The sequence below is a fragment of the Vombatus ursinus genome, unplaced genomic scaffold (genome assembly GCF_900497805.2).
Source record: "Vombatus ursinus unplaced genomic scaffold, bare-nosed wombat genome assembly UNPS02014781.1, whole genome shotgun sequence".
In the NCBI taxonomy this organism is placed as follows: domain Eukaryota; kingdom Metazoa; phylum Chordata; class Mammalia; order Diprotodontia; family Vombatidae; genus Vombatus; species Vombatus ursinus.
This window is the reverse complement of record NW_020954559.1, coordinates 24,967,981-24,994,586: the sequence shown is the minus strand read 5'-3', so window position 1 is coordinate 24,994,586 and position 26,606 is coordinate 24,967,981. Positions and strand designations below refer to the sequence as shown.

The 26,606-nt window shown below is 36.6% G+C and overlaps 1 protein-coding gene across 1 annotated transcript; it reads left to right on the top strand.

Moving 5' to 3' along the window:
- Positions 1 to 22,432, top strand: LOC114046355 (ileal sodium/bile acid cotransporter-like). Its single transcript, XM_027866669.1, has 6 exons — positions 1 to 410; positions 10,167 to 10,285; positions 14,183 to 14,271; positions 16,534 to 16,709; positions 18,165 to 18,322; positions 22,305 to 22,432. Exons 1-6 carry the CDS (start codon positions 1 to 3, stop codon positions 22,430 to 22,432), a joined length of 1,080 nt encoding a protein of 359 aa, XP_027722470.1.
- Positions 22,433 to 26,606: the final 4,174 nt, after the last annotated feature.

The window sequence follows — 26,606 nt, the reverse complement described above, 5'->3', positions numbered from 1 at the left end:
ATGGATGCTTCTGCTTGGCCAACCACCATAACAGCAATGAATGGTTCTACTTGCTCTTCTAATGCTACTATTTGTGATGAAAACTCCTGTGTGTTGCCTGAGGATGATTACAACAGAATTCTAAGTACTGTCCTAAGTATTGTTATTACCACCATGTTGGCTTTAGTGATGTTTTCCATGGGTTGCAATGTGGAAATCATGAAATTCTGGGGTCATATAAAGAGACCATGGGGCATATTTGTGGGCTTCCTTTGCCAGTTTGGAATTATGCCCCTCACAGGCTTTATCCTCTCGGTGGCCTTTGACATCCTCCCTATCCAGGCTGTTGTAGTACTCATCATGGGCTGTTGTCCAGGAGGAACAGCTTCCAATATTTTGGCTTACTGGACTGATGGTGACATGGACCTGAGGTAAGAGAAACCAAGTATTAGTTTGTTGAAATCACATTGAATTTATCATTTTAGAAGTCTATACGTAACATGCTGAACTCTGAATGAATCTACCATTGATCTAACTCATGATTAAGAAATTAAATAAGGTAAGACACATGCATTTCCTTTGTGCTGCTGACAGGCTCCTTGGCTTCAGAAGCTGTTCTTTTGTTGTCATCGTATTAAACCTGTTTTCACTGGTGGAAAGCCAGTCAATTATTATTTATCACTGAAAGGGAAATCATAGTTTCTGAAGTAAAAGACCTTTTCCAAACCACAGGATTCAGTCAGTGAAAGATTTCAACATCAAAAATGGTGGGAAATGATGGTAGTAGTAATAGGGAACAAAAAGTGTGTTCACACTAAGTTAAAATAGTTGTTAAGAAACAAATTGTGATACGATAGTGAATAGATCCAGTCCTCTGGGTTAACTAGTCTTGTCTTTGGAGGTAAAATCCTAGGCAAAAATGTACCTTCTACTCTTTGAAGGGAGGAAGGGAAGCTACAATATGCTTCTTTCTATTTTAATTGTGATTACTTTATTCTAAAATAAACAGAAAATGGTTTCTCTGCTTCCCATAGAGTTACATAAATTGCAATATTTGTTCAATTCATCATATTCCAGTCTGAACTAGCACTGGGAAAAAAAAAAACTAATAGAAATAAGATGTGGCAGTAGAGTGAATAGATCAGGAATTTTAACATCAGAAGCCTGAATAGGCAAAAATTTATTTTTCTGTATCTCACAACACACCATTCCCTTTGAAAAATATGCATTTATACATAACATCCAGGTGTTAAAGTAATGTGAGCTTATCAATACCATATAGTAGGCAATCAGGCCTGTTAATCACCAGCTACTGTACTTGGGAGAGAGGATTGAGAAATGTATGAATTAGATCTCAAAAAGCAGAAACTGCAGCGTATATAATTGTATATGCCAAGGACAAAATGCCAAGTGAGGAAGAAACTGGGAGCTAATTCCACAAGCTTTGTCTTCCTTCCTTTCAGTTCTGTCATCACTCCCTCCTGAACCTTGGGTGAGAACTAAATCTATTTCTCCAGGTCACCTCTTTTCTCTAATAAGGAAATACAAGGCCTATCTCGCTACAGAATTTCTTAGTATGTTTAGTTTATATGCATGTCTAGTTTGCATGTGAAGCTGCTATACCAAGAAGTCTCTATGCCAATTTGGCCTGGAAACCATTCAGTTATCTTAACCCATCTAGCCTGACTGGAGTATATTTGCATGAGAATGAAGATTTAGCACAAATACAACTGCTCTCCCAGAAAATTGTAATATTTTCCTGAAGTAGCATAGTTTTCCAACACAAGCATTAACCGTGTTAGAAGGGAAAAAATATCTCATCTTTTTTAGACACCTCTTATATACGAATTTTTAGGATACTTTATTTGTATAACTATTGAGATGGCCATTCCTTTCCAGCAACTGTTTTGTGCAACCTAACCAAATGTTTCTGAGATAGCTGTATATTTTTAAGAAAATAATTTAGTTTCCTAGAAGGGATGATATTAATGTGAAAATTTTAAATATCAATATTTTAAAAGAAATTATAGGATGCTTATGTAACATGTTCTAACCATAATTTTAGTAAAAGATTTTAAAATGGGAAATTAAAAAGAAATCTGTAACAATTCAGATATATCTGATAAGCATGATATCTAAGATATGCCAGCTAACTAACACAAATATGTAATACCAAAAGTTATTCCCCAATGAAAGGATAAAAAGGCATGTATTAAGTACAGAGGACCATGTTAAGCCCTGGAGACACAAATACAAATGCAGAAACAGCTCTATTCCTTAGGTGCCTACATTTTATAGAGGAGACAATGCACAGAGTAGAGTGGTAGCCAGGCAGGGGAACTTTGTTTCAGAAAGTTATGGGTATGATGAGTGGTAGGAAGATGAAAAAAAATTCTCAAAAGTATTATAAACCATTAGCAAGCATTTGAAAGATTCTTCCAAATCACTAATAATGATAAGGGAAATGCAAATTAAAATAACACTAAGATTTCACTTCATACACAAATTTGCAAAGATGACAAAATATGGGAATAATCACTTTCGGAAGTTTTTTTTGTTTTGTTTTGTTTTTTTGGTGAGGCAATTGGGGTTAAGTGACCTGCCCAGGGTCACATAGCTAGTGAGTGTTATGTGTCTGAGGCCAGACTTGAACTCAAGCTCTCCTGACTGCAAGGCTGGAGCTCTATCCACTTCACCACCTAACTGCCCCTGGAATAATCACTTTTGGAGGAACTGTGAAAAGAGGTACACTAATATAAAACATGCTTCTTTCTATTTTAATTGTGATTACCTTATTCTAAAATAAACAGAAAATGGTTTCTCTGCTTCCCACAGAGTTACATAAATTGCACTATTTGTTCAATTCATCATATTCCAGTCTGAACTAGCATTGGAAAGTCTGGGCATTATGAAAATCATCTTAAATTATCCTACAAAATGGCTGAAATGACTATAATCCCTTTATTAGGTATAAAATTCAATGAGGTGAAGGACTGAAAGGAAATTTCCATATATACCAAAATCTTCATAGCAGCACTTTTGATGGTAGCAAAGAATTGGACATGAAGATGTCTATTAATTGAGGAACAGGTAAACAAGGCATTCCATATGAATGTAATGGAATAGTACTGTGCCATAAGGAAGGATGAATATAAAGAATGCAGAGATGTATGGAAAGACGTGTGAAGTGATGGAGAAACAAATGAGCAGAATTAGGGAAATGATATAGATGATGAATGCAGCAATATAAATGGAAAGAGTTAAGAACAACAACAAAGGAAACTGGACATAGGGTAGTTCAAATCAGCATGCTTGACACCAAAGAAGAAATATGTGAAGGCATCTCACCTTTCTTCTTTGGAGGCATGGGGGAAGGAGGGGACCTATTAGTATCAAACACTATATATTCTGCCATACTCAGTTAATATGCTCCTTTTGCTGGACTGTTTTTTTCCTCCCCTTTTTTTCTTTTTTATTCTGTTACAAGGAATGACTTGCTGGGGAGACGATGGGCGAGTGATATATTCAGTAATGAGGATGACAAGAAAACAAAAAAATATCAATATTTTAAACAAAAGTTCTATAACGTTTTCTAGCAAGTACATACTTTCTACATCTAGTAAAAGACTTCAAAATGGGAAACAAAATAAATCTGTGAAACTGTAGGGAAAAACACAGCTTAAACCATTTCTCTATTTGTGTAAGCCTCTCAAGTAATCAGAATGTGCATTGGAATGATAATGAGAAATGAGGTGCTAGACAATTTAGTTTGAATTATAGACACAATCCTAGAAAAATGCCCTAGTTTCCCAAAGAGGTTAATAGCATTTCAAGCCTGAAGAGACATTAGAGATCATTTGATCCAACAGCCTCATTTTACACATGAGGAAACTGAGGCCTAGCTAGCGGAAGGGATTCTGCAAAGGTCCAACCACCAGTAAGCAACTGGGTTAGTTTGAACTTAAGTTCCCCGGCTCCAAATCAAATACTTTTTCTACAATACAATGCCATGGGTAATATTGTATCAGAACAGGTCACCTATCTGGAATTCAGCCAATAGGCAACTTAGCCTACACAAAATTGAATTTCTCATCTATAAAATGAAGGGGTTGGACTAAATAATCTCTAAGATCACTTCCAGATCCAAAGCCTATCTCCCTATGATCCTAATACAACTAAGAACCAGGAAGTAGACTTTAAAGGTCTCTAAGCAACCAAAATGAGTGTTATAAAGTCCACACAGTTTAGCTTATCCACTTGACTCACAGTAAAGCCCCTTACAATTTCACTAATTTCTCTTATTTTATATATAATACAATACTAAATATTTATATGTAATGCTAAATATATAATACTAAAACATGGTTAGCTGGTTTCCTAAAAAGTTAAAATCCATTAGAAGGGTGAAAAAGGACCAGCAACTCATAGGCACCTTGCTAATAACAAAAAGGAAAAACTGAAAATTAAGGGAGCTAGCCAGAAAACCATAAAAAGTAAATGAAAAAACTGACAAGTCAGTAATTATTTACTTCTATATGGGCCTTTCAGTTTTATGAAACTTTCCTTCCTCTCAACAACTGAATCAGATAAGCAATGCAAAGTATTATTATATTTAATACATGTGTTATTAACTCTCTTTTACATTCAGGGCAACTGAGCCTAAGAGAAGTAATGTGATTTGCTCTTGGACATATAGCTAATGACTGTTTGGGCTATGGTTAAAATCCAGGTCCCCAGCATTCTTTCCCCTATGGGGCACTATGTAGGAATAACCTTAAGCTATCCAGAAAATTCATTCTCTGAGGGAAATGGAAAATTGAGTTTTTACAGTCACATATTCAGAAATAAAATTCATCTTAGAATTTTATATTTCTGTATTCAAGCCATCTCTCCTGTGACGACCTGTGCTTCCAGCTACTCCCATTCCTCCTCTGACCTGCAGTTTGTAACAGGAAATGCAAAGATCAAGTCAAAAGGTTGCTGCTCCCTAGACCATGGCTTCATGGTAGAATCATTTGAAACCTTCATCTCTACTTTTGAGTCAAATGCCTTTTCTAAAGCCTAAGCTTTAGACTAGCACCTGTGAAAAATGTAAAAGTCCTATTTGAAAAATATACCTGCTTATGATAGAATAGAGTGGTTTGGATGACTTGGAGTTGACTTCAGGAAATGGCAAACTATTAGAGATTTAATCCAAATGGAAATTATTTCAAGGAGATCTAAAGTTAGCTGCAGATAGTTGATTAGCATTGTGTGATGGTATCATTTAGGGGAAATGCAAGTCAGAATATTGGCGCAATATATGTCACTGAAAACCCCAAAGACTCCTCAACATCATAGACTTATGACATCTGAGTATCTTAGGACTTAACCCCTAAATGACGATTCACTAATATTTCTTCTTCTAACTCACTGTCCGAGAGGATCCACTCTGTTATCAGGTAAATTCCTAAGTTTGGTAGCAAAAGCAAGTCTGCAACCAGCTTGGGATGGCAGGGAAATTTCTTTCTTCTGTAGTTTTCAGAAGAAACCACTCCAGCCTTGTTCCTTCCCTGGCATTCACACCTGGGACCAGTCATATGTCTTCCCTGCCTTTCTAGGTATTGAAGTAGTGAGGGAAAGGGTGTAAAAGAGGACAGAAGGGTAGCTTCCTTTAGTTGGAAGAATCAAGAAAGGCTTAAATACCAAGTGACACTTTCTACATTTGATGAATACTATTCTCTTTTTTTCCTTCATCTTCATTCCCTTTTGGATAACCTATGTTTTTGTAGCCTTTCCTTTGACCCCTACCTTTGATTTATTCTTCCCCTTCCTTCCATTGACCAATCCATTAATTTCTATTGTTCCTTATCACTCTCTCCCCTTCTTTGTGGAATTTTGCATTCTGTTTCATTTTCTCTTCCGAGACAATCTGTCTCTCATCTACCTTACTTCTGTTTTTATCCTTTAGGACCTTCTCTCCAGTTTCAATGCTAAATCAACTTTTGCCAACATTATTCATATAAATGTCCATCAATTGACCAATAAACAAGCATTTATCAAGGACTTCTGTTGTACCAAGCACCATACTATGCCCTAGAGATATAAAGAAAAAGCAAAACCAGTCCCTTCTCTGATGGGGGAGATGACATATATAAATCAGTGCGCACAAGATAAATGTAGAATAGATAGATGGTAGTTTTAGAGAAAGAAATTAGCTACTCTAACTCTTGAAGGTGGCTCCTTTCCTCATTCTCCATCTTTAATTTTTCATTTTATATTGTTTTATTTCCCTTTTTGTTTTCATTGTTCTGTTTTTTTCCTCATGTCTCTCTGGTCTACACATGCTAAGATCCTCACTCAGCTGCTGCTTTTCTACTTCAAACACAATGACCACCACGTTCATCTTCTGTCTACCTCCTCCTTCAATACTAACAGATCCTTATTTCTCCCTCCATTTATTTCTTTTCACAGACTTGCTAGCTAACAGTTAATAGAGCTATGGTACTGGACTTCTTTTGTTTTTCTTTTTTCTTTTATCTCTTACTTTCACAGGTAGTTTTGAACTGTCAACCCACCCCCCACCCCCCGGCCTGTCACCACCAACACCACCCTTACAGCTTTTCAAATTACTGCTTTAAAAAAAAAAGAATTCTTCTCCTGTCATTCAGGCAAGCCCTCTCCTCCTTAAAGTTCCTCATTTGTGCCTTGTAGATTTTTGCAACAATTCTATTCAATATACTCTCTCCCCAACTTCCTGTCATTTTCTTTTCCCCCATGACCCATCTCATCCTACCCTCTTCTCTATCTTGAAAATTATAACATATTTGATGACTTCTCCCACTCCCATTTCTTCCTTCCCACAGGTCTGCAAGGTATTGCTCTATCCTGTTCAAGTCCCTCCACACTTTTGCTACAAAGCCTCTTAATAACAACTCAGAATTGAAGACACCTGAAGAGAAAATTAAAAAAAACTAAGCAGAGAAATAGAAAAAAAGTCTAAAATTTCCTTATTTCTTTTTTTTCATATTTCATATCTAAATGGAATGGTCCTACCACCCCAACAGATTACATCACTCAGGGAAACAACAGGATTGATGATGGGTTTCTTTTTTTATAGTATTACTAATATTATTCTTACTACCAATGAATGTTGTTTTGTCAAATTATTCTTAACTGAAACCAATAAAAGAAAGAAAGTTATTCCTAAAAATGAACGAGCAAGGAGGACCATTCTCCTGAACAGTCCTTTACCTTTATCCTCCCCCATTCCCTTAGGTTAGAAGGTCTAGAACTGTGATATCATATGCATAAGGAACTCCCAGATGAAGAAACTCCCTCCACCAATCCAATCTGCACCTTCTCTGAAACTTACGTTCTTAGAATATAGCCTATAGAGTTGCAAGACTAAGTCACTTGTCTAGGACCACTTCACCAGGATATATCAGAAGTGGGACTTGAATTCAAGTGTTTTTTATGAAGAGCTTCCTATTCACTATTCCAAGCTCTCTCTCTCTTTTTTTTTTAGAAAATTTGAGCTACCTACCTATGTATGAATAAGTGAATTAAAACAAAAATGCTCATCTTTACTTAAAAGAAGCCTCATTTTGCTTACCTTAATGCAAAACATTTAGCCTTTTTCCTTTGACATATGAATACACACACACACACACACACACACGTAGCATTATTCTATAGCCACCATGTTTTGTTATTTTCTTGTGTCCCACAACAATAGAGGAATGGAACCTGTTATCATTCCTAATATTCTTAGAACACCTGCTACTATCAGAGGCTCTGTTCCAAGTAAAGTGGAATGAGCCCTGGAGTTGGAGCCAGAAGAAATATAGATTTCAGCTCCAATCCTTACCAGTTGTATGACTCTGGGCATGTTGTATAACCATTCTGAGCCTCATTTTCCTCACCTGTGAAGTGATTATGATAGTGCTTGCAATCCCTAATTTCATGAGGCCGTTGTAAGGAAAGTATTTAGTAATTTCCATATGAATATGAATTATTAGTAGTACACAACACTACTGTAATGAAATGGTTGAATCTGCATATCTGTAATAACAGTTGTGAAAGTTTAACCTTTAGAAATAATTATTATGGTATACCAGAGGCTGCATGGCAATGATACAGCAACACAGATCTCATAGCAAATTTTCATGGCTCAGTCACACATTTTCTCAGGCACATTTTCTCACAAAAACATACATTCTCCTGTGGCTGACCTTAAAAAGGGGTGCTAAGATCTCAGGAGTTCCAGGAAAAACTCCTCAGTTCAAAATTATTTCCCTTACTATCCAACACGTACCTGGAATTCTATCATTAAAGATTTATTTACTTGGTCTTTGAAGGGTTTTAGTTCTTCTTGGAATCACTGAATGTTATCCAATGTCCCCTTTTTAAAATACAAATGCCCCTGGCAAAAGTAATACTACACCCTTACTCTCCTGGAAATGCATGCTTTAAGTTTCTATGGAACCATATGCCACCACCAAAACACAGCTGTTTTCAAGATACTGAGTTCTGGCAGTGGAGGAGAGCTGTCCACAACTGAAGCTTATTCAGAAAATCAAGAGAATTAGCCAATTAGCTCAGAAGTACGCCAGCAGAGGTCATCATATTGAATGAGGCAAATTGAACTCATACTTCTTTGAATGAGCTCAAATCTGTTGGCACACCACTTTTCTTAAATTTCTGCTTGACTGTAGACCATATTTTCCTGTTTTGGCCCTTGGATTCCGATATTACCATTCTGTTAACCTTCACTTTGAGATCTTAGAAACACCAAATGCCTCAAGCCCTTGCCAGCTTCTTATCTTGTGGTTTGGATAACTGAATATTGTGTCTGTAATGGCCCTCCTCTTGCTTCTGATGTCCCTCAATGAGATATCACCAATGCAGACTAAGCTTGCCCAGACAAAGTCAACCAGCTAGTATCACACCACAAATAACATTATAATTAGCTATAGTCCCTGACCAAGTCTGCCACTGGCCTTGCCCCTGGAATGAATCTGGGAAACAGTACAGTATCCACCATGGCTCAAAGAAGCCATGCTTTATTCAATGTCAGATGTCAATGGTCTGAAACTTCATCTTACACGATATTTCTTATAACTATAATCTAATTCTTTTAAATTTTATCTTTTATGATCATAGCATAACAGAACCTAGAACTTGAAAGGACATTAGTGGGGCAGCTAGGTCCTCTTCAAAAATGAGGAACAAATAGCAAGCAGCAAAACAAGGTGGTGTAGCAGACAGAGCTCCAACCCCAGAGTCAAGAGGTCCTGAGTTTGAATCCAGCCTCAGATACTTAGTAGCTGGGTGACCTTAGGGAAGTTGCTTAACTCCAATTGCCTCCAAAAAAAAAAAAAAAGATATTAATGATCAGTTCAGCTGACTCCCTCAATTCATAGAAAAGGAAATAAGGCCAAGGAATATGAGATAATACAATAGAAGTCCTATATGGATGTGAAAGAGCCCTATTTGGCATCAGAACACCAAAGTCTAAATCCTGGATCTATCAGTGTAGACCTTGTGTAACTTTGAGCAGGTTACTTAATCTTTGGGCCTCAGTTTCCTCATCTATAATATTAAGAGATTGGATTTGATTATTTCTAAATTCCTTTCCAGCTTAGACTATCATTAACTATTATTTCTCTCTACTCTTGTTTAATGCAAATTTTTAAAATTATATAATGCCCCCAGAAAATGCTTTCTTGGAAGGTCATTCTCCTCCTGGGTGGGAAGGTGGGGAGGCATCCAGAAAACTCCTTTGATACCGATGTGGAATGATCTAATACTGAACCACCACAAGAATCTTGATTGATATGAACTACAATCATTTTACTGCTCTGAAAAAGATCCCAGGGAGAAGGGGCCAAGAGACACTTGTTTGTGCGCATTGATCTTTGATCTCACCAGGGTTAAGCTGATATTAGCTGATTTCTTAGTGACACGTGAGAGTAAAACATGTTCCTGGTGAAGGAGTGATAGAGTAAAGAGAAGAGGGAGTATAACGGAGAGGCAGGAGAACACCAAAGAACTGCATGCCATGTAAATATCTCTGCACACTAAAGGATGCTACTGCTACTGATTTTGTAATATGAATTGCAAGGTCTGGGGGTGGGGAGGTGGGGACACTTTCAATTGGAAAAAGGGCGAAAAAGATTCAAATTAATGTGTTCATTTCTTCACAGTATCAGCATGACAACATGTTCCACCCTGCTCGCCTTGGGAATGATGCCTCTTTGTCTCTTTATTTATACCAAAATGTGGACTGATACTGGGTTGATTAAAATTCCCTATGATAGTTTAGGTGAGTTTTTTTTTTCTCCATGTGATACTTTAATGTTTTTCTAAACTGTTTTTCCTTTCTCTAATTTTCCAGGTTGTGTTTTACTGTTCATTTCTACTAATTACAGGCCCTTCCTGACTTTTAAAGTATTTCTAATATAGAGATAGGAATATATACTCCTGATACACATATATGAATACATACATCTATACGTCTGGGATAGCAGAAAGAACAGAGAGAATAGAAACTGGATTCTAGTCTTGCTAGAATCATTAACTATGTATGTGATCTAAAATATATCAGTTAACCAGACCAGGCTTTATGTGGAGATGAGTAAGAGCTGATTGTGAAATATTCAATGTGAGCATTTACACCTCAGAAATCAGCAATTGCTACAAATCAGGGCTCAGTTCATTGTCTTGTTGATTGTATAGTCTTAAGAAAGTGTTACTAATTCAGATTAAATTAAAAATATCTATGCATACATCCCTTCAATCCTCAGCCTGGTAGATTCACTCCAGACAAAGATAAGCCCAATCAGTGCCATAGTCTTCTCTGGTCTGCTACACAAAATTTAGAATGCCTGGATTTTCTTTAATAGGGAAAAGGTCTTTCATTCCAAAATTAGTGATAATTGGCAACAAAGCTTAAGATATGAATGTCTGACAGAAGTAACACTAGGCTTAAACCCACACTAAGGTATAAGTAAAATCCAATCCTTTTCTAAGAGTAAGTTTTGATAGAGGAGAGATCATGAGGATTGCAGACATATGAAAGGAAGGGAAACATTGTGGGGGGGAATGGAATCTGTGGCTGCTAAAGACAAGTATTTCCTTCTTTAAAACTTAGTCTAGTTCCAACCCTAAATTGAATGTTCCAAATTTTGTTCTATCAACCATTAAATAGGAATAATAGACTCCCCAAATGACCTATAGAAATCCTTACAACTGAGGATAAAAAAGTTAATAATGTGAAAGTACCTATAAAATGTTTAAGGCCCTATAATTATACAAAGTATTATTATTTCCTGGCTTCTGTCATTTAAGATCCTCCTCAAACATGTAAGAATCCTCCACAAGTCATCAAATGGAGTGAATGAGGACTCTGATATTCTCTCAATCTAAATCTAGAAACTGCTCTGGAATTTTCATAATGCTTTGTTGGGGGTACAGGGAAGGTAGTGAGGGAAAGGGTGAAAACATTGCAAATAAAAACATCAAAAATAAAACCAAATCCAAAGGGAAAAGCTACACTATAGAAAGTCACCAATAAAAGCTCCTGAGATATTTTTCCACTCTGTATAAATAGCATGTATGACTCATGTAATCTGCCACTAGTTGGCTGCAACTGGTCAAAGAACTCTACTAATAAGCTAAATGTTTTGGGTTCAATTCTCCAGTGAGCTAATTAGTTTTGGTATATGTTATAGTAGATGTTCTACCCACTTGCAAATGCATTCAAGTGTTCACAAGAGAGAGAAGGTAAGAAGGCATGCATGAATTAGTAAAAGAATCACTACTACAAGCAAAATTATTTAAATGGCAAGCCTTGTCAGTAATTAATATGACAGTAGTCTTCCCCTGGTAAATAAAGAATTATTGAATGGAAGGCTCTGTGTGGAACATATATGTATTCTGTATGGTGCCCAGCACATTGTAAAAATCCAATAAACATTAAATATCCCAATATCTGATAAAATTGGAATATAAGGGAAGACAGACTATAAAACTGTCATCACTAAATATACACAGAAAACAACTATTAATTGTACTTTGCCCCTCTCCATTCTTTCTCTCTTCTTCCTCCCTTTCTTCTCCCCAATTCCCTTTCTTTTTCATCTCTTATCTCCCCTGAGATTCCTTTTTTCCTTCTTAATTACCTGGCTTAAATCTGCCATTGATATCTATTTAACTCTACTTTGAGAAACTCAGGGCTAAACAAGTGACTGACCCCTGTTTAATCAGAAGAGATAAAAGCCATAAAGAAGGTGATTTTTTTTTCTTTTGTACTAGAGTAAATCTTTTCTATCACAACTCTGCTTATTTTAATTAAAGTTCCCAGCCTTAGACTGCTTAGAATCTGCTTCCAAGCCTGAGTGCAATTTATTTCACTAGCAGCCATGAATTCTGTGTTATTGCATTATTATATCTGAGTCTCTAAAATGTTTAAAGGAAATTGAACACCAGAAGAAAAAAAGGGGAGACACAGGGAGAAGGGAAGGAGAGAAAAAGGGAAAGAAAGAGAAGACAAAGGAGAGAATAAGAGAAAGGAAAGAAAAAAAATGAAGGAGATAGAGAGGAATAGAGAAAAAAGAGATAAGAAAAAAAGAAGAAGGAAAAATAAAGAGAGAATGAGAGGAGAGAGAACATGTGAGGGAAGGATAGAGAAAAAAAGAGAAGAGTGGGGGGTGGAGAAGGAAGGAAACTGTGAACCCAAGATGCTGTGGCTGCTAGAATGGAAGCATGGACTGGAGAAATGGCTATTGAATAATATGTGGAAACAAAACAAGAACAGCAGTAAATTGAGCACAGTGAAATTGAAGTATACCTCTGTTATCTGGCTGGGAGAACGTGTCTGCAAAGAACTGTAATTACTTGAGAGGTTGCCAAATAGATTATCTCAAGAAAAAATTAAAATATGCTTTCCCTTCTAGTCTATCACCTCTAGGCCATGGATTTGATTGTAGCTGAGTCAGTGATGCCCTGGAAGTCATTAGCATGTGAGGGTCTTCAGAATACCTTATAAACTTTGGCTAATTTTGCATGCATTCATTTCCCCACTTCCAGGAACAGGGCCCTCATTCCACATCAGCTGTTAGCACAAACTCATAAAAACAAAGAAAAAAAGAAAATAGCACAGCCCACAGAAGAGGACCCTGGACTTGGAGTCACAAAGAACCAGAATTAAATTCTGCCTCAGACTATTTGTATGACCCTGGGGAGGTCCCTTAACCTCTCCATGTCTCAGATTCCTCATCTGTAAAAGGGGATGGAAAGGCCTCCAACATCCCTTCCAGCTTTAAATTAATGAACCTATGATTTTTCATTCTAGGAAACTAAGTTCTGAATCAAAAGGAACTCCCCCTTCTCTCTTTTTAAGAAATGTTAAGGGCCAGCTAAAAAGCATTTGTATAACTGAACTTAGACCAAAGGCAGTGCTAAGGAACAGTGATATTAAAACATAGAAAAGAAATTTGGTAATTGTATAAAAATGTCTATAGGGAGAATATTTATATCCCCAGCATTACTTATTTAATTCTTTTAATGCCAGGGATATAAAGTGGTTTAGTGACTTCCCCAAGGCACTAGTAGTAGTAGGAGGAGGAGGAGGAGGAGGAGGAGTAGTGGTAGTAGTAGTAGCAGTAGCAGTAGCAACAGTAGCAGTAGCAGTAGCAGTAGCAGTAGCAGTAGCAGTAGTAGTAGTAGTAGTAGTTGTAGTAGTAGTAGAAGACTTTATAAAATGCAAAGCCCTTCAAAAATATTATCTCATTTTATCCTTCCAACAATTCTGGGAGATAGGTACTGTTATTATCCCCATTTTATAAGGAAATTGAGGCAGATAGATATTAAATGAATTGTCTGGGGCCAAGCTGCTAGTAAGTATGTGAGATCAAATTTGAACCCAGATCTTTTTGACCCAGCTCTCTATCCATCGTGCCACCTAGTTTACACATTTAGTATGTGCTCAAGGGAAGATTTGGTTCTTCCTGATTCAGAATAAAGCTTTCTATCTACTACTCCACATTACCACTGATATCATTCAAAGGATCATAGATTTATAACTGGAGAGGACCTTAGCTATAGAGGAGAGGGACCAGAGAGAGTCTCCTAAGTCCTTTCAAGATGTTCTTCCTCTTGTATCTTTTTCTTTCTTTGCTATCTTTGTTCTCAACAAAGTTTCCCTTTTGGTTATTTCTAGGTATTTCTTTAGTTGCTCTCGTCATTCCTGTTTCTGTGGGAATAGTTGTCAAAAACAAATGGCCAGAGAAAGCCAAGATCATCCTTAAGGTAAGAGTCCTATGTAGCATTCCCCACACAGACAAATGACCAGACATCATGAGAGAAATTATTTTTTTTCTTTAGTACCACTAAAATATCTTTTATCATGTTATATGTTTTTCTCATGGGAGGGGTCTAGAAGCTTCCCAGGCTGCATTTCCATGTACACTATTTTTCCATCAACACAACCAAACTATATTTCCATAACTATACATGAGGAAGCTGTGCCCCAATGTGCAAAATGGTGCCTGGCATTTTATTCTCCTTAAACTACAAATCCAATATCCTTCATGAAAATAAAGGAATTTCACATGGAATGTGAATGAACATGAAAAGTGTTTGATATTTTATTGTGCTTTACACTCTCTGAGAATTTGGAAGTAAAATCTCAGCCACTGAACTATATAACAGCAACAAGTAGGCTTAGAAAAGGAAGTGATTGACAAAATGGGCTACAGAAAATTCTCCAATCAACTTCCTAATATCCATTAAATCCTTGTAAAACATAGATAACGATAAAATAAAATGCAACAATAAAAATCTCCTACAGACCTTTATAGTTTTCAAAATACTTTCTCATATATTACTTTATTTTACCCTCAGAATGCAAGGATTATAATCCTGTTTTGCAGATGAAGAAATTTAAATTTCACAGAGGTTAAAAACTTTGGAAAAGTTACATAGCTAGGGAGTGGTAGAATCAAGATTAGAACCCATATTTCTTAACATTTAATCCACTATGATTTCCACAAATCCTTCAATGTTTGATATCTTTTGAAGTCTTTAGGAAAAACTTAAACAAGTCTTTCCTTTTTTTTAAGGAAATCCTCAATATATGGCAAGAGTTCCTAACAATGTCCTAAAGTCAGTTGAGTTTCTTCAGGAGTTAATGAGCTTTCTGTTGGTAGAGATCTTCAAACGAAAGTTGGATGAAAACTCATCCAGATGTTAGAAAGTATTTATCCTTTGAACCATGGTTAGGTTAGATTGTCTCTGAGATCCCTTCCAACTCTGTATTTTTATGATATTGAGGTTAGCATTAATTAATATTCCCAATCATATGAGCTATTCCCTGCCCTCAGCTACATTGGGATACTACTAGCGTTTCTCCAGTTTTTCCAGTCTGGCTGAAGAATAATACAGGGGAGCAAGATGAAAGAGAGAAGTTGTATGATAAGGGACAGAGCTTTGGGCCTAGAGTCACAGGAGTTGCATTCAAATCCTGACTCTGCCTCCTTATTATCTGTGTGATATCAGACTTAACTTCTCTGGACCTCCATTTCCCCACAAAAGAGTTGGACTAGATGGTTTTTAATGTCCACTTCAGATCTAAATCCTACAAATCCATGATCCTTTGGATAGCATAGCTATCATCTGCAAACAAAGAAGACCTAGAAGAGTTCTTTGGCAAAAGTGAAAGAGAAGTGACACAAGAATGGAATGGTGTGACATCAAAATAGTGGAACGGCAGATATGAAGGGTAAAAAAAAGAGAAGCTGCAATACACAAACTGAGTAATCATCTCCAGACTGATTGTAAATGAACTGTTTGTATCTATGATCACAAAGTCTCAAGGTCTAGTCTAACCCCTATTTAATATATCAATCCACTCACTATTTCTCTCATGAAAACATGGAACTGACTTCAGAATCTTGAATGGCACTATGCAAGAAAGTGACTTTTTTTTTAACACCTCTAAATATAGAGGAAAAATTGCAGTTGTTCAGGACTAGAATCTTGAGATCTTAGCTTAATTTCTGTTGCCCTCTGAAACAGAAGTTTACATTGGAATACTGCTTGGAAGCTTACAAAGCACTTTGACTACATGATCATGTGTAATTTTCGCTGTCATGCCAGCAACATTTCTTCTTCCCAAAGACATTGAATTTGAAACTTTGCGAACTTATTCATACAAGTTCTGTATTTGGTTTTCTTATCCTCCTGGAGTCTCTTCAACATTTGTTAAAACACTTCAAGATTTAAAGGTAGGCTGCACAACTATTATCATCCCCATTTTCAGATAGGGAAAATGAGTTTCAGTGAGGTAAAGTGACTTGTCTGTTAGAGAAAAGAGCTAAGACTCAGTGCCAGAACCACTGTTTCTAAGTCCAGGAATCTTTCCTACTTTTTATAACACCACTCTGCTTCTAGGAAAAACTACAAAGGATTTATCTCCATGACTTTTAGTTTGACAAGTTACCTATTTGAATCTGGTTATTTGGATTGATTACATGCTTTTCATATAGTGCATTCTACCTCTTTTTTTTTCAGGTTGGTTCCATAACAGGTGCAATTCTCATAGTGGTCATAGCAGTGACTGGAGGCATATTGTACCAGGGTGCCTGGATTATTCATCCTAAATTGTGGATTATAGGAACCTTGTTTCCTTTCTTTGGTTATCTACTGGGCTTCATCCTGGCTAGGGCAGCTGGTCAGTCCTGGCAGAGGTACATTCAATTTGGTACATATTTCTTGGAGATAACTCCCGAAATTAGTCTATAGTTCAGAATATAATGATTTCTCCTCCCAACGCACTACCCCCAAGGGAAAAAAAATTATATGCATTCATTGATTATACCTAAATATGTAAATGACAAAGAAAAGAAATACTGACTCATTCTGTTTGGGCTCCTTTTCTTCTGAATCATTTAACACATTGTGCAAAGTCACACTCTTACATTTCTATGCATCCTGACTCTCCAGCTAAGGGCTTGACAAAAAGCCGATTAATGGAACACTATAATAACTAAAGGCTCTTCCAGCCAACAGGAGTTCATAGAAGTATTATCATTAAAAGATCCTGAATATTAGAACTCAGGGTGACATTTTTGAGTCTAATGTTTGCTCACGGGGAGGAATAGGTATTTCTTCTAGTACTCCTCTGTCTAAACTAGGAGTAGGAGAAAGAAGCTGTCAGAGTTGGTGGATAGTCAAGGTTGGAAGACAAAGTAGAAACAGATTAATAATAAAATAATAATAACCAAATAAAGCATTTTCATAGTGCTTTAAGACTTGCAAAATGCTTTACAAATACTTCATTTCATTAGCCACCTTGGGAGGTAGGTGTGTTATTATTAACCCCATTTTACAGTTGAGGAAGCTGAAGCAGAAAGTGACTCTCCCAGGGTCACATAGCTATCAAGTCTCTGCATCAGAATTTGAACTCAGATCTTCCTAACTCTAGGTGAAACATTCTATCCACTGCATCTCAGAGAAGTGAGTAGAAAACCTTGAGATAGACTTTCTCCACTCTTTAGCAACAGAATAAAGATTTAGAAACAACAAAGAACCAAAAAGGTAGGCCCTGTCAGTCTTCACATCAGTCCAATACCCACAATTGACAAATTCAATTTAATGTCCAAAGAATGACAGCATCAGTTAATTGACATGTCTGTATTGAGCACTTATGTGCCCTCCACACTGAGGATGTAATTGAGAAAGATAAAGTGATGTCTATGCCACATGAAAATGCCCGTAGAAATGAACATCCATATGTATAGTCCTCCCAGAAAGAATGTCGCATAATGGAGCAAGGACTAGCCTTGGAATAGTAAAGACCTGGGTTCAAATTCTACCTCTGACATAGACTAGTTGGAATCGTAAAGACCTGGGTTCAAATTCTATCTCTGACATAGACTAGTTGTGAGCAAATAATTTATCCTCTCAGTGCCCCATTCAACTCTCTAAGACTATAAGTTGCAGAGTGGTAAAACGGGATTCCTCACTCAGAGTTCCCTTCACTAATGGAATCATAGGTCTGGTAAATATAAGTTTATAAATACATAGATATTTGTGTGTTTTCATAGATGGATGTACATTTATGTATGTGTGCATAATACATATTTCATAGCATTTTGAAAAACTAAAGTATTTTCTGAACATTTATTTTCATTTACCCTTAGATGTCGTACAGTGTCTTTGGAAACAGGAATGCAGAACACTCAGCTGTGTTCAACAATAGTACAACTGTCCTTCTCCCAAGAAGAGCTTAATCAGATGTTTACCTTTCCACTCATCTACAGTATTTTCCAACTTGGGATGGCAGGAATATTCGTGGGAAGTAAGCAATATCAATCATACTACATTCTGATACTCTTCTTTCCAAAATCTTGGAATTGCTGAAATGAGCTTCATCTATTCCTTGGTTTTTGGCAGTTAGTTTTGCAAATAAACACAGCAGGTGGGGGGAGCAGCCCATAATATTATTACCATTGCCCAATTGCAGATGGAAAGGTTCCAAGTTCAGCAATGGGTTCCAGTAAGAATTGTGCACATCCTGTTCTAAGTGTTTAGGGAAGTCGTGCTGTTCCTAAGTGTGGCATGAGCAGTCATGTAAGTAAAGAGAACTTGACTGAGTGTAACAGACAAATAAATAATTAATTGTCTAGGTATGTCAAGGATAATTTACCAGGAAACTGAGGCTGTGCCTACAAATACAGATTGAAGAAGATCAAAATAATTGGGCACCCCTAAGTCCCACATTCCCCTGAAATCCAGGTATACAGAACCAATACAGCCCATGGGGGGTGTTTTACCTGAATAAATTCAGAACCTTCCCCTGATTTTCCCTTACCCCTTGGCATATTTAGGTGGATAAAAAGGTTAGGTATGTTATTTTTATCTTCTCTCATTTCCACCCCAAACAATTTGTTTTTTTCCTCCTCATTTTCCAAAGACTGATTTTTTTTCTTCATTTTCATATCTTTTAAAATTTCATTTTTCTATTGAAGAAACAGAAGGAATTTAAAAAGCTTCTTAACATTTTAATGGGGAATTCAGAAAAGGTGAAAGATACTAATAATGCAGATGTTAGGCTATGAAAAGCTCTTTAAGGCCTCAAGCTATGACTGCTTTCAAAAAACAAAGGAAGCCTTGGATACAGTATATCTTCTTTGCCTGTAGGTTCTAATCACATCATGATATGCCCTCTTGGCTCTAATTCTCTCACCATACAATCTCATTCGAACATAGGTCTATTTTTCCAAATTTCATATTTATTACTCTGTAGCTTTCATTGAAGGAAGAGATTTACTGTAATGGGAAGAAAGATGGAAGGAAACACACATTTATTACACATTTATTATGTACCAGGTACCTTGCACTTAATAAATATTATTTGATCCTCACAACAACCTTTGAAGGTAAGTACTATTATTAAGCCCATTTTACAGTTGAGAAAACTGAGGCAGAGGTTAAGCGATTTGCCCTGGGTCAAATAGCTAGTATCTAAGGCAGGATTTGAAGTTCAGGTCTTCCTGACTCCAGACCCAGCCCTCTATCCACTGTGCCACCTAGCTGTGGATAGGAAATCTGAAAACCCAAGTTCAATTTCTGGCTCTATTATTTACTAACTGGGTAATCTCAGCAAACAGGATTTTAGTGGGCAACAAGCCCAAAATGAGTCAGCACTCCACTATGGAAACCAAAAGAGCTAACTTGCCTTACGCTATGTTAAGAGAGACACACTGTCTATAGTAAGGGACCTGACAGTCCCCCAGTTTAAAAAAAAAAAAACAGTCCCCCAGTACCTTTTGCTGGTCTAGGATATTGTGTTCATGTCTGAGCAACACATTTTGGGAGAGACAGTAACAGACCCAAGCGGGTCCCAAGGAGGGCAGCTGGAAGGGTGAAATAGCATATGCAGTGTGAGGATCAGCTAAAGGAGCTGAGGATGCTGGAAATGGTGAAGACTGAGGGACGACATGGTCTTCCCATATCTGTGAATTTCCGTGTATGGTCCAAAGAACTTAAAACTTAAATGTGGGAACAGACTTCAGAGTTCATCTAGTCCATCCTGTGCCTGTTCAACAACCCTCTAACACATCATTGGCCAAAATGGTCATCACATCTTCACTTGATGACCTCCAATGGCAAACATTATCACTTGTTACTCTAATTGTTGGGAAGTTTTTTTCTGACCATAAGTCTTTTTTCCCCCCGTCTCTCTATACCTACTCTTTTTGTGATTTTATTACCCCTACGGACTTAATTATCATATTTATGTAGATGACTTCCAAATCTTTGGAGATATATACTCAGCCCCAATCTTTCACCAGAGCTCCAGTCCTTATCAGTAAATAACCTGCTCAATATTTCCTTCTGCATGCCCCGTGGGCATCTCTAACTCAACATGTCCAAAATGAAGCTCATTAATCAAGTTGTATTGGGATTTGAAAGCCAGAAGTTTATATAGTTCTATTCTGATGCCACTGTCAAGGCAGATAGGTGATACAGTGAACACTGCAAACAGGCTGGAGTCAGGAACTCCAGGAAGTCAGCCGTTCAGTCACATCTGACTCTTCATGACCCTGTGAACCATAACATGTCAATACTGTCTTTGGGGTTTTCTTGGCAAAGAAACTGGAGTAGTTTGCCATTTCCTTCTCCAGGAGTCAGGAAGACCTGAACTCAAATCTAGTCCCAGACACCATGCTAGATGTGTGATCCTGAGCAAATCATTTAACCTCTGTTTGCCTTGGTTTTCTTCAACAATAAAATGAGAATAATAACAGCACCTATGTCTCGGGGTTTCATGAGGTTCAAAATAATAAGTTCATAAAGCACTTATCACAGTGCCTGGTACACAGTAGATGCATAATAAATGTTTGTTCCCTTCCCTTCCTATTATTTCATGAGATGTCCAGGCCATGCTCACTTCACTCTGGGTTCCATGCCTCACTCTCCAAACTTCTCTATCTCCTCACCAACAGTCCCCTCCCATCCTTTCCAGCTCTACTTTAATATGTTGCATTAACCATCAGAATGCATGTTCCTTGAGAGTAGGGACTGTCTTTTTTATTGTATTAGTTATCTCCAGAGTTTAGTATATGCCAGGCACATAGTAAGCATATAATAAATACTCTATCACTGATCTAATCTTTCCATCTATTATTGGGACTTAGAAGTCACCCTACTCTCTTGAAGGGCATACCAGGAAAATTCAATCTCAGGCAAGTCCTACCAAGTTTACAAAGCATTTACTACAGGCTTGAGGAATAGACTTAACTAATTTCAGAAAGGATCATCTCTAAAAAGTTGACTACTGGATGATAGATATTTTTGACCACAATAAACTCCATGAAACCATTTTCTAAAGCATGAAGAGACTGAGATATGTGTTGGTATAATTAGTACCAAATTGATGAAATCATGGATTCTTTAAAATATATAGAAAAGGAGAAAATGAAGAACCATTTACTAATTTTTAAACAGATATTTTTACCCTCTTTTGCAGAAAAGGAAACTAAGACTCAGTTCAAAGGTCAAATTTCTCCATGATCACATAAACTAGCAAGTGCCAGAAACAAAATTTGAACCTGAATCTTCCTGAGTCCAGGTCTAAAATTTTGTCTACTCTGCCACCCTCTAATAGAAAAAGCACTCAACTGGAAAATCTGAAGAGCTAAGTTCTAGTCAGTTTTTGGATACCTCACCTCAGTTTCTTTATCTGATGATTAGATGATTAGATAATTCGATCTTTTAAAGTTCCTTCCAGGTCTAGTGGTCTATAATGTACTCCTTCTAGATAGTCCCAACAGCTCCTCTACTACTCTGGAACACTGAGCAAGTCAAATGACAATGCTTTCTTCCCCTTCTCACTTCCTCGTAATAAGATGAATCATTACCATCTCACAAGGTATTCGCATTTGGGGGTTTTGTCCTTTTCTGCAGAAAAATCAAAGGAATTATTATTCTTTATAATCAACAAAGTCTTACAAAATGGTTTTCTTGCTGACGACTTTACATGAAAACTGTGCTTAAAGCAGGCATTCATTCTCACATGTCACACAGTAGCTCTGTACTGTGTCCTACAGGAGTTCAGGACACCTATGCATGAGCTTCAGTCTCAGTACACTCTCAAAGTACTCTCTCTAAGTGTTCCCTTTACTTTAGAATATTCAGTGACCTTTCAGAAATGCAAAAGTATTTTATGAGTGAAAAATCATGTTCACAATCATTTCCTGGAATATTTGCAGCCTACTATCAATGGCAGCTTTCTGTTAGTAATCTTGAATGTGTGCATATGTGTTTTTTTTTTCTAGTCTACATCTTTTACAAGAAATGGTCTGGCAAAACTAAGACGGAATTTGCAGAAAACAGCAAAAATATAACAGAGTCTGAGCCATCCAATTGTATGCAGAATGGAGGCTTTTCTCAGCAAGAAGACTAGACTCCAATGGAAACAGAAGACTTCCATGGAAGATGTTTGTTTTGTAACTTCTTTTAAAGCCTTTGATTTGGTAAAACATTTGACCGGGAAAAAAAAGGTAAGTGTAAGGGGCAGCTAGATGGTGCAGTAGATAGAGCACCAGCCCTGAAGTCAGGAGGACCTGAGTTCAAATCTGGCCTCAGACCAAACACTTGACACTTACTAGCTGTGTGACCCTGGGCAAGTCACTTAACCCCAATTCCCTAAAAATTTAAAAAAAAAAGTTAAGTGTAGGTTTCTGATTGAAGCCGCCTATTGAATTCCGTGATAACTTACTGGTGGTCCTGTTTTGATGTTACAAAGATTTGTCAAGAACAGCTGATTTTAATTTCCACCAAGAATAAATATTCTAAGGGTCATCATGAGGACCTCATAACAATTGCACTAGATTTCCTTCTGGATAACTTTATGAATTTTTTTATCACCCTGAGATGAGAACCCGACAGTTTGTGTATGAAGAGATGTGCAATTGATTATTGCTAGAAAGCTACAGTATTTATCTGAATGAAAGAATGAACATTCTGGTGACTTTTTAAATCATTATTATTCAAAGCATTTTGAATCCTATGTATCAAGATAACCTGCCAAAGAATACCACCTGCAATATCTGATTTTCCTTCTGAGGAGTGGGGAAAAAAAGAAAAAACAAAAACAAAAAATCAAACCTGTTCCAAGAATGATACTCTGACATCATAGATGACTATGAACAGAATCAATTTGATTCAACAAACATTTATTGAATGTCCAGAAAGACATGAAGTTAGCAGAGTCCCCCTTACTTAGCATGGACACTCTCCATCCTTTAGTCCATTTCAAAAATGTAATAGTCTGTACAGCATGCTTCAGGAGACTAACAAAAACTAAGTATATATTTCACTTTATATATGACAAGAGCTTTTCATACTATAGGAGTGTAATAAATGTGTTTTCATTCATTCATTTTGCATATTTTTCTGAATTATTGAGTCTTCTCCAAGTAGAGTACTTTCTTAATTTTCTGTTGCTATAGAAAAAGTTACTAAGGTTTTATGTCAGTCAAATGATCAATACCTATAAAACATCACTATGTCGAGTGCATATTAAATGCTAATGTTGTGGGGAGTTGCAAGGGAAGCAGAAAGACATTAGTAGTGACTGCCCTACAAGAGATTTCAAATGAATGGCAACACGGCAAATATAGACTAGGAAAAGCAAGGAACAGGAACCTTAGAAATGTGGATGTGGAATATCCCAGGTATACAGAGATATATAGTAGGAATGAGGGGTAGTTGGGGTGACTCAGATCAGAATTAATGGGGAGTATTCTATGTGAAGTCAAAGACATGCTAAGATTGCTAAGAATAAGACAGGCCTTGGTGGAGGAAGTAGATACTGAAGGGAGTAAGTAAGTAGATTTGTCTGGAATAAGCAGAGAGGATGAGACTGGATATAAGAGATCATTGAGGTGCTGGAGGGGTCTGTTGGTAGAACGTTGAATCCTGTAGCTGGGAATCTCTATTAGATGCAACTTTTTTTTTATTCAATAGCAGAATTTGCTCACATTACTAACTCATTTATTAGTGCCCTTATTCCATTGACAGAATAATCTCACAGTAAATTTCTTTGCCCAAAATTACTCTCAGCATTTGAATGATCAGAGCTCGTACCAAATGCTTGCTTACGCTTCCTAATTAGTATACCTCCAGAGTAAGATGTCTATGAGCTCTCAATTTCAAAATATGGGCATTCTAATTGAAAGATTAGATTGGAGACCAACATCTGCAATGAGCAGCATTATTCCTTCCTGTCCTTCAAAATAACCAAGTGAGGAAAAATGCCTTTCTACATAATGTGCATATAGGACTTTGTGGATTGCTTTTATTTGTTTTGTTTTTGGTTTTTGGTTTTTTTTTTTTCAAAAATTTCTAGAGGAGAGAAAAAGCCCAAGTCTTTCGAACAACAGATCTCTATTTTTAAATGAGCTTTAGGAAGCTGATTAAAATGTATATTTTGTTCCTTCTGTATCATATTAAATTGATGTTATTATGAAGTCTTAAATGATTCAACTTTTTTTTTTGTAAAATTTGGTCTACTTGAGTCGTTTCACGTGATTTCCTTAATGTTGAGGGTTAGCCCTATAAGTAAATTCACTTAATAACTAATGTTATGTTATTTTTCAATAAAATTTTAAATGATTTACTAGCATGATCAATTAATTAGTAGGACAAAGAAGGTCTCCCTGATTATTTTTCTAAAGAAAATCATTCCAAGAGGACTAACAAAAGAATTATGTTTTATCATGCTTGTTCTGATATTTATTAATTTTATAATTAAAAATCATAACGATGGTAATGACATCAAGCTGTTATAAATGATCCTCTGACAGAAGTCAAATTTAATTTTTAGACAACTTCTCAACAACAATTGACTGGGGAAAAAAATAGTCCGATTTTATAGATAAAGATCACAGGCCAAATCACCGATTGCTCTGTATTAACTATAGGGAAACACTAAATCAGAAAAAGCAAAATGTCTATTCAGAGAATATGTTGACATCTACTCCAGATCACTTGGCTTTCTTCAGATTTTGTTTTATGCAATGGAAATAACCAAACTTCTTACCCCCAATCACAGTCTTGCCCTCTTTTAAAACATATCAGTCTTGTGTATTATGGCCTTCAGAAGTTTGGCATCTGTAAATTCTGGTCAAAGTCAGTGGGGATAGAGAGAATAAGAGAGAGAAGAAAGGGACTCAGTGAAAGACAAAAAAATATATTTTTTTTAATTTTTCCCCTCCAAAGAAAAAAGAAAACAAAAAATCTTAAATCTATAGCAAAGATTACATGAGTTTGAAAATAAACAAGACTTGTCATAATTTAATTCAGAGCCTTCCCTATTTATTTCTTTAAGTACTTGGGACTACCTGTTCTGTGCCTAGTATTATGAGTTATTATTACCATTTTCAAAGCTCTTTACTTACCAAGTCCCTGTGAAGCAAGAAGTGTAAGTCTTATTATACCTACTTTATAACTGAGGACCATGAATAATTACAGGAAAAAAAAGAATTATAGATAGAAGCAATAAGGATATTACTTCTGCTGTGGAAGGAATTTGTTCTTCTGAAACACAGGTGCTAAATATAGTTTTTCAGCCAAATCACTGACCATTTGAAATGTAAGTAAGCACTTAAGTTCCCAGGTACACTACTGAGAACAAATGTGTTTAAATAAAGTTGGATAATAATGGTGAATCCTTTCTTCATGATGACCAGGTTAAATATCTTTCCTCAAACTGCCCAATCAAAGCCAGTCTTGCACTTAAGCTCAACATTTTGATTAAGGCTTCTCCAAAAGTGACCATCAATATGCTGTAACACAAAGGGCAATACTCATTTTGCAGCTGAAATTTAATGTATTAAATTTGCATCATGTCTTAAAGATTTGCTAAGCATTTGATATATATTGTGAGGGGTAGTATTGTTTAGTGTATAGAGAGCAGGTTCAAAACCAGGAAGACCTGAGGTAGGTCTGGTCTGTCCTGTGCTTTCAGAATGGCTGTATGTCTCTTGGCAAATCTTCTAACCTTTTACCACTCTAGGCCAGAAATATCAAACTACAGTGCAGTTGGAACCAGATGAAAATGAAATTGGGAAATATTTAACAAAATAAATAAAAATACAATGAAACATAGATAATAATGCATTTTTAAACTGTCAATATGAAGTCCATATATGTAAGTCTTTATGTATGAATTAGTGACCCTAGTTTCAATTTGAGTTTGATACAACCACTTTGGTGTGAAAAAAGCTATAAATTGCAGAAAGGGTGCCACACTCCTTTGGTCAATAGGCTTCTTCACCCAAAAGTTTTGTACATGAATGAACTTACAGATTCCAGCCCTATCCTTTAAAAAAAAAATTATCTTTTTTGATCCGCAAGGTGTGGATCATTCCTACTCTAAAATATTACTATAATCAAATGTATCCCCTTGCAAATTGCTTTGCTCCAAATGTCTCCATTACTATGGTACCACTGACCCTTCTTTTTTTAACCTGAAATTCCCGACACTCTTTTTATTCTTTTAAGTAAGACAATAAAATCGGAGCAGATCAACCCTAAAAGGCCCATATGGCATGCTGCAGAAAACCATGGATTTG